General features: G+C 48.0%; 1 protein-coding gene across 1 annotated transcript; it reads right to left on the bottom strand.

The window, feature by feature from the left end:
- Positions 1–583: 583 nt before the first annotated feature.
- LOC119312126 (probable glutamate carboxypeptidase PLA3) lies at positions 584–7314 on the bottom strand. The gene is made up of 10 exons (XM_037587865.1): positions 6342–7314; positions 4937–5179; positions 4049–4201; positions 3727–3795; positions 2730–2817; positions 2045–2128; positions 1750–1838; positions 1332–1445; positions 955–1089; positions 584–874 (listed from the first exon to the last, which is right to left on the bottom strand). The coding sequence occupies exons 1-10, from the start codon at positions 7278–7280 to the stop codon at positions 650–652; spliced, it is 2139 nt and encodes a 712-aa protein (XP_037443762.1). The 5' UTR covers positions 7281–7314; the 3' UTR covers positions 584–649.
- Positions 7315–9222: the final 1908 nt, after the last annotated feature.

Genomic DNA, 9222 nt, shown 5'->3' with positions numbered 1-9222 from the left:
ACGGGCCAAGGGACAATCTCCCGGATTGAGTGACGAAGGTCCGACAAGGCCAGTGCAACGGAGTGGGTGGTATGACAACCTGGGTTGGAAGGGAGGCGTAGGAAAGTCAGAGCTTGTCCCCCTTTCTGGGGGAGGGGGCATCAGTTAGATACCACTTTGAAAGAGTTCGGATTGTAACCTTGTGTCACACACACGGGCCAAGGGACAGTCTCCCAAATGGAGCGACGGAGGTCCGGCAAGGCCTGTGCAGCGGAGTGGGTGGTATAGTGTTTGAGTGAGTGGTACAACGACGGTGTTGGTCTCAGACTATGCAGATACAGAGCAAGGGAAATAGGCTTTGTGATGTTTTTGGTTGGGTCCAGGGCATCGTATGCGTACGTGGTGGAGGTCCAGACGCGCACAAACCTCCCCAAGTTTGCTTGTGGTTTGCAGGAATACGACAAACGTGCGCGACGATCCACAGGCGTTTGATGCACGGTGTTGGACAGCACGAAGTGTCATCTCTGTACTGAAGTTTAGCGGCGTTTTGAAGGATGGCGTTGGAATGCCTGACTGCCGGATGGCTCGTGCGAATACATGGCCATGACAGGGGGAGACTGCGCTGAACTCTCATTTCTACGAACGATTTTAATTTTTTTATACTCTGATTTCACGGAGCCAAGGAGACACTGAAATTTACTGGTTTGCTGTGTGCGCCAAATTCACCTCTGAGCACATTTGCGGCCCTCTCGATCGCCATGGCGACCCTCCACAGCTCCTGCCGCACCGCCGCCTGCCGTTGTCTCGTGCTCTGGTTCCCCTGCCGAGAGATGGCGTCCGCGATCCCGGGGAAGAACGAGAGCTCGCTCTCGTAGTCCTCCGGTGGCGAGTACATCTATGAATGAACACATGAACTGTTGTTGGAAAGGTTTTCTTGGCGCCATTGTTGCGTCAGTTGGCGCAGGGTTTGCTCACCAGATGCTTGTACCATGTTCTTCCTTGGAGTCCTTCCGCGTGCAGGAAGCTTCTTTCGGCTAGTAGAAGGCGGTCGTTCAACAGCCGCCTCCTTATAAGACCGCGTCCATCGTGTATATCCAGCATCTTTAGTTCCTGGATTTGATACCAAAAATTAACAGCCTACTCTGGCAAAACATCAACAGTAACTCAGTGGTCATATTAACCATAACCGAGGCAAACATGCGAATCTGCTTAAGCATTTGACAACAGAAATGCATATTCTTGGAGCCCTACAATGTCCAAACGAAAACAGGAAACAAAAGTACACGAACATATAATTACAATGGAGCAGTACAAAGGAAAAATACAATAAAGTATGTATAGCCTGAACACACCTTTGCCTCCTTCTGAACTTCTGTGGCTGCACTAGAAAGATCATTGATGAATCCATTTATGACACTGACTGATTGGCTGTTGTCCATCCTGTCGGCAAGCACATTTGTATGCTCCTGTAATGTTACGAATTCCAGGTGTACATTAAAACAAATGCGCTACATCGGGACACTGTTGCCATAGTAGTAATACACGCATGGCTTATTGTGTGTTCGACAGATCAGATTTGCCAAATTGGGCATAATAGCCCTATTTATAATTTGTAGATATAATGTTTTAGACGAGAGTTAATCCCTGATCTGGAGGTCAATCCTCTCAAGGAAGAAGCACTAATGTGTGGAGCACCTTATGAAGACAGAGAAAGTATTGCCCAACAATAATGAATATGCTTACCATAATTCTGAAAAATAATTACTGTACCTGCAACTGTGAGGCATATGTGTGGTAATCAAAAGGCAACACAAGATCATTTGCCAAGCGAAGCGCTAGTAGTCCCCAAATTTCGGTAACTGATGAAGTGGAAAAGTCAAATAAGTGGTCAGATGACCTCTATAATACATGCTTGCGCGAATCATTTTTCAAGCACCAGTCAAAATCTACCACAACCATATGTGCAGTTCTGTAGGCCACAGTCCATGTGCATTCTTACTCTTGACCAACAAAACTGTAATTGTAAGGCATTCATATCATTTTGATAAGTCATGCCGCTACTTACTAGCCAAATGACGAAGAAACAATGGATCACCATGCTTTTCCATCCAGATATAAGAGTCAAGTGCAGTATGATAGCCAGGAAATTCTGTATCAGTAGTACCCTGGTTAGTAATGATGATTTACATAATATATTAACAAAATCAATAAGACTCGTGGTATGAAAGGATAGAGCGAGGAAGTAAATTGTATCTGCCTATTAAGGCTGACCAGGAAGAATATGGCAGCCCGCTGCATGTAGCTCCTGCTTGCGCAGGGTCCGAGGAAGGGTCCGACCAGTTTGGGTCTATTGTACGCAGCCTTTCCCTACATTTGACCTCATGGTCACAAGGCAGCAGCTTTACCACTGCGCCGAGGCTCCCCTTCGCATAAATAACTTTTAAAAATTGGATTTTATAACCCAAAAAAAAATACATAAAAAAATGAGTATGCAGTAACTAACCAAAATTGGCATTTATTCGAAAGGAATTCATATTGGGCTATCTGCAACTCAAAGTAATACAAGATCTGACTTCTGAAAGGGATGGAAATATGGTAATTTGTATTTGGAAAAAGGACAGCTTTTCCCCCCTCAAACTACATATATGCTGAAGCGTAAGAGTAAGACATCAGAAGATCACAAGTATGGTTTCGTATCAAATATCAACAAGAATCTTGGAGCAACCATTGAATTAAATGTACTCAAATACCTTTTCCATAGTACAAGTCCACACAAGGAATTCCAGCATGATGGAGAAATGGGGCGAAATCAGAATCAGTTCTGGCAAGTCTCTCTATCTGCATATTGAGATCATCTTCAGAAATAAATCCAAACACCTCGAATACAAGCAAGGTACTAACTGGAATCATCTCAATACAATTATTCTGTGTGGGTATGGTCCCTGATTACATTAGCAAAGAGGTGCTCTTGAGGCAAAATGAGGGGGAAACTTTCTGAATTATGCAAGCATGATCGGTAAGACCAAAGTGGTTTATTAATTGATCATATGTACCACACTCAACGGAGATTAGACCAGTTTCAAAAGATAAACCTGCCAAAATCCAACTAGCAGCCATTTGTTCATATCTATAGACCATGTAGTAAACTGCTGTCGAGATAATCTGTGGATTACAAACTACGAACGTACTATTTTCTTGGTTTGATCTTTGAATTGCTACCGTGTTTCAGTTAAACAATATATTAGATAACTATATTGTGTTTTTTATACCACCTATTTTAGTAAAGATCAAAGAATTGCTCAAATAAGAAATACACATCATTTAAAACGGGAAGTGGCTGCATTCGTGTTCCTTTGGTCTGGCTGTCATCCTGACTGCCAATTTGAATAAAAAGTCGACCACGACAATGTAGATTGTAGTAGCCAAATTTAGGGAGAGGCGTGTGTACGCCCACTATGATCTATAAAGACCTCATGCGCATTCGGGATAACTGCTCCCAATGGTAGGCTGGTAGCACACTATATCTGTCCCTACTCACTACTAGCATCATAATGCGCGATAGTCAACCAGATCAGTAAGAAAATTATGAGACCACAAATGAGACGTGATGTCAACATGGTCACAGTTAACTTGCATGCATAGGACAAACCGTGACCTCTATGTGGCGCTGTTGTAAAACTCTCATTGACTTTTAACCATTTTAGAGCAACTTGTGTATGGGGGAAATTAAACAATCATAATTCTTACATTGATGCCGCCATTCATTGTACACCATGTATCATGAACTGTCTTTCCTTCAACATCTGGATCCTTTACCTGGAAATAACAGGTTTGAAATAGAATAAACCTCATCTACTCATTCCAATTCTTCCATACCACAGTGATGCTGATGTCGTAATGATATTTGGTATATAACGATGGTTAAGCTAACTAGTTTCAACCATACGCGGGAAACATGCACGTACTAACAAAGGTTTTATAACAGAACCATGTGTAAGAAATTGCTACTGCTAGCTAAAAGTGAACTTGAGCCAGAGAAGAATGCAAGAGTAAAATAATTTCCTTTTACCAGTCTTGTAACATCGATCAAGAGCTTATCCAACTGGGGAGTAGAACCAGCGAAAAGCCCCATGCCTTGCACAGCACAATCAACATTCAAGTAAGCTACAGCTTTGGATTGCAGATCTCCAAGGTTCTCTTCGACCCATTCAGTTGACCCGATCTGGAAAAAAGAACCTTCAAAATATAGAAAAAGCAAGTGTAGCAAAAAGTAAATGAGTCTTGGGAGTTGTAATAAATTAACAAAGTAAATCAAGTAAAAGAATCTTTTACTCAGAAGTTTGAGCAGCCTAAAACTAGATACCACATAAAAACTTCATGTGGTCATGATTTTGCTATCAATAAAATCAAGAAAATGATTTGCAAATGATCCAATATCAGAAATCCATAAAACTTAACACCTGCCTTGTTCTTTTTTTCTCTAACCAACACCTGCTTTGTTCTGATCTTTTGAATTGTGAGTATTGCAAATCATGCCACTACAACGGCCACATAATCACACTATTATTTTGGGAAAAAAAACACTTGCTGATTATGTAGGTAAAAAGTTTAGTCAACCTCAACTGCTTGCCACCTTATTCTGATATTTTGAATTGTAACTACCACAAACATGCCACTATTGACCGCCACATGATTATTCTTGCAACATAGACACACATCTATTGACATTTAAGGTCGATGCAGCTTCACATTTGTGACAGCCAGTTTACCACCTTATGAATTTTGCTACAAATGACCAGCATGCCTTAACTCTAAAGTGCATGTACAGTTTCAAATTTAGTGAGGGCCGGGGGGAGGGGGGCACATGTCCCCACACTACTATACACATACCCTATGGTTACGTAGATCATGTTTTTCATACCAAGCATCTTCTCATCTTCTGTTGATACAGACTTACCATTCCAAACTCTTCAGCATCCCAGCTACAAAGAATGATAGTCCTCCGTGGTGTCCAACCTGACTGCAGCATTATTCCAAGACGGCGAGCAACATCAAGAAGCGCAGCTGTCCCACTGTTAGGATCAACTGCTCCATATGTCCATGCATCTCTGTGGTTCCCAAGGATCACGTAACGATCAGGTTCTTCGTGTCCTTTTATGACAGCAAAAATATCCTTTATCGTAGCCATCTTCCTATCCTCCTTAAAAACAGAGATGAGAAGACCGGTTTTTTCAGAACTTAAAGCCACCATGAGCTTGAATATTGTCGATGAGGTACAAGTAGTATTTGAAAGGAGACGCAACAACACAAAACTCTAAAGAAAAGAAAATACTTATGAATGCACGGCAATTATACGGCCTTTTGTTTGTCCAGCACTACCCGGCCCACCCAAAAATGACAAAATGGTATACATCATCAATAGAACAAAGTCACCCAAAGGTGCATTTAGCACTTGCAAAATTTACAGCACCGAAATGTTCTGTTATATCTTACTCAAATTACTTTGCTATATTGCCAGAAAAATCTCGCTTCACAAATTATAATCCATGTTTTGAGAGTGCGAAAGGATTAAGGATGTTTGGAACCATGAGAAAGGGAAGAAAAAATTACCATGGTAATTCGACATATGTTAGTGACTTATGAATGGAGGAGAGGAAAGATGCGATAAATGTGGGCAGACAAGGAAACCATTGTCTGCCTTTCATGAATAAAGTGAGTAAGTATATAAGCAAAAGAAGGAGGCATCCAAAGCTCCCTTCACCGTGTATCCGCAACAATAATCTTCAGAAAAGCCAACCAACTTATCCAAGCAGGCACCAAAAACTACCTGAGTGTGCACTAAACAACAAACAGAGCCGCTATTTGACACAGTCTCGCTTACCATGGAAAAAGATCAAAAGATGCAAGGACCACTGGAACCAAATAGTGAGGTCGACAACGACATGAGTCACTGTAATTCCCTGCTTAACTTTGGTAGAAGCAGTAGTACAAATGTACTCCCTCCTTCCGGAAATACTTGTCATCAAAATGAATAAAAGTGGATGTATCTAGATGTATTTTAGTTCTAGATACATCCCTTTTTGTCCATTTTGATGACAAGTATTTTCGGACGGAGGGAGTACAATACAGATGCAGGCCAGAGACGACACTCTACCAGATTAAGCAAACGTCAACCTCAGTGAATTCCTAACAAAAATTGGTCAAATTAGCAGCCTATCTATGGAAACCCCAAAATTCAGGTGGTCAGTCAGAACACTAGTCCACGGAATTTCCAGTTTTCGCGTCCTTCTTGTTCTTGTCTGCCTCTGCCTGTACATGGCGACAGCAAAATACCAAACCAATGCATATGTATACCTGAATACCTGGTAGGTGAAGTTGACTAGCGTGGGGCCTGGTCCGACGCCGCCGGCGTGGCCCTCGAGCCCTAGCCCCGCGCGCCACTCCTGCGGCAACGCCGGCCCGCCCAGGCTCCGTACGATGACTGACGCCGTGTCGGCCGACACCGGCATGGACGGGATCGTTGGCAACCGCCGCCTGACCGCCTCGTGGTCGAACCCTAGCCGCTCTGCCCCGTCCGCCGCCGCCCAGCCGGGCGTGAGCGGGTCGCCGGGGCCCCCCAGGAGGACCGTGCCCCTCTCGACGCCGCCGTCCGCGCGGCCGGCTATGAGCACTGCGACGGCGCCCCTCCCCGCGGCGCGCGCCACCACCCCGCCGCGGTACCCGCCCCCGCGGACCGCCACGGCGACGCGGCCGCGGAGGGACACCCCGAGCCGGTCGAGCGCGGCGAGGTCCTCCTCGCGGCCCAGGTTGACGAACACCGCCTCGGCCACGGCCGCACCGGAGGGAGCATACGCGTGATAGGGCCGCACGACGCGGCGCCCCGGGTCTGCCGGCTCATCCGTTGACAGGTACGCAAGGAGGGACCGGTCGGCGGCGAGCAGCGCGAGTGAGGCGTGCGCCCGGTACGAGAGCAGCGGCGCGTACTCGCGGGTCAGCGTCCTTAACCCCGCGGCGCGGAGCCGCGAGAGCACGTGCGCGGCCACGCCCGCCGCCCCGGCCGTCCCCGCGAGGTGCGGCCCCGACGTGAGCGCGCGCAGGTCGGCCGCGATGCTGGCGTTAGCCCCCGGGGAGAGCGAGAGGAAGAGCGCGGCAGGGTCAGTGCCGGATTGGCCGGGGCGGGTCCCCGGCGGGCGGCCGTGGAGCACGAGCAGCGAGACGAGGAGCAGCAGGCCGAAGGGCAGGAGGAGGCGCGCGAGGCGGAGCTGCTGCGGCGAGGAAGACGGCGAGGAGGGGTGCGGCATTTCGCGGCGGCTGGGCTCGGAACACCAGCGGGCTTCGGGGGCGCGCCCACCACCCGTGCGCGGCTTTTACGGCCATGGAAAGGGGGCCGTTACCAACTTTAGCGCGGCTCGCCATCGTAGTACACTGTACTCTACCACGGTATGTTAGTATGTTAGAGTTGTGTCGACTATAGTGTACAAGGTAGGTTGCAGTTGGACTTGTAGTTGTATCGTGTTTACATAGGATGTGGAGTCATGTCCTAATAGGACACTTGTATTCTAGGCCTCTCTTATAGCGGGGGTAGACACACGATGTAATCTATGCCAGCATAATAGCACAGGAACGCAAGGGAAGCCGGCGGCATGTGCCGGCGTCCAGGACGACCTGGTGCGGTATTGTGACGGTGTCACGGGAAGGAGCGCCCGTAGTCATGCCCCGAGGATATAGCCATATCGGTGAACCTCGTTAACAAATCTCGGTGTTGTGCTTATGTGATTGCTTGATTCTCGGATGATCGACGGAGTGCCTCGAATTTATTCTAACAAGTGGTATCATGAGCAAGGTTCGATTTGAGATTTCGGTTGTTGATTGGAGGTGGAGCAGAATTCGTCGGATCGGTTGGTGGTCGGCTTGCGACTGAAAAGATCGATAGAGGCGGCGGGAGTTCTGCTCAGGTCAGAAGTAACCGGAAGCGGCGGCTTAACGTGGCACGATTAGGCGAAGTCTCGGCGAGATCGGATTGCAGCGGTGGCGACGGCCGTGTAACGGGCTAGGGCACACGTACGTGCAGCGCAGGGGCCGAGCCAGGCCACGGAAGGCTAGGCGCGTGGCCCAGGTGGCGGTTAGCAGTGTCCACCAGACAAGGTCCAGGTGGAGCGGTGCCTTTGGTCCAAGGCCGAAGGCGCACGGCTAGTGGCTGGCGCAGGTGCTAGATAGCTGCAGGATAAGGCCGTGACAGGCGTGAGATTTGTGGGAAAAAAAAGGGCAGTCTGTAACAGTATGGTAATTGACGTTAGCATGGATAGCAATTGGATTTAGAAAAGGAGCATTGGGAGGTGTGGCGGCACACTTGTGCAGTCACGAGAGCTTCCATGAAAGCAGTTTTCTGATGCATTGCTAATTGCGTACGGTTATTTACCAGGAGTTTAACAGATTGGCAACGTGCATATATGGTTCAGAGGAGCCTGGAAGTGCATCATGAAGATCATGCATACACATGGCATCCAAGACATGCACAGATGTGCGAGCGGTCATGGTGCAGGGTGGAGCATGGTTGCAGTCGGATATGTTCGGCTGGGTCAGACTTGTCGGTTTGACGGATCGACGCGAGTCGGTTGGTACAGAAGACGGTGGTGGGATCGGCGGGGACGACATAGGAGCATGATGCTGATGGTGACCGACTTCTGGGCGTGGAAACACGTGGCGCAGGCCTCGAGGGCTTGTGTGGCTTCGACAAGACTATGGCGCAGGGTTGATTCAAGGTGATGTACACACGGAGCTTGAAGTCGGCGGGACACGAGGGTGGACTGATCATCTACCATGGAGTCATGTTGAAGGTGAAACTGGATTGAGGGGCTACGGTGTAAGGATCCAGAGAATCGAAGCCTATTCAACAATGGGATGAAAAAAGCGAGTGACACGTAATTTGGACTGGAGCCCAGTGGTCTGATGAAAGCATGAAATTCGTCATCGGTCGGTGATGATCGGTGGTACTCTGCAATGGGGGTTGAGTGGTGTGGGTCCGCGGCCCTTGATACTCGACCGGGACAGCGGAGGCTCGACGCGGTAATAGCGGCGAGGCGTGCGGTATGCACGGGACATGGAGACGGGCCAGGGCTCTGGTGGTCATACATGTGGTGAGACAACTGCGAATTTGACTCGGGATGACTACAAGCAACGGTGAAATTCCTTCAAGTTTCAGACAGGCGGTCAAGAAAGGAGCGGTGATGTTGAGTTCAGGTG

Source organism: Triticum dicoccoides, chromosome 5B (assembly GCF_002162155.2).
Source record: "Triticum dicoccoides isolate Atlit2015 ecotype Zavitan chromosome 5B, WEW_v2.0, whole genome shotgun sequence".
Lineage (NCBI taxonomy): Eukaryota > Viridiplantae > Streptophyta > Magnoliopsida > Poales > Poaceae > Triticum > Triticum dicoccoides.
The sequence above is the reverse complement of the archived record's forward strand: the minus strand, read 5'-3'. Positions and strand labels throughout refer to the sequence as shown.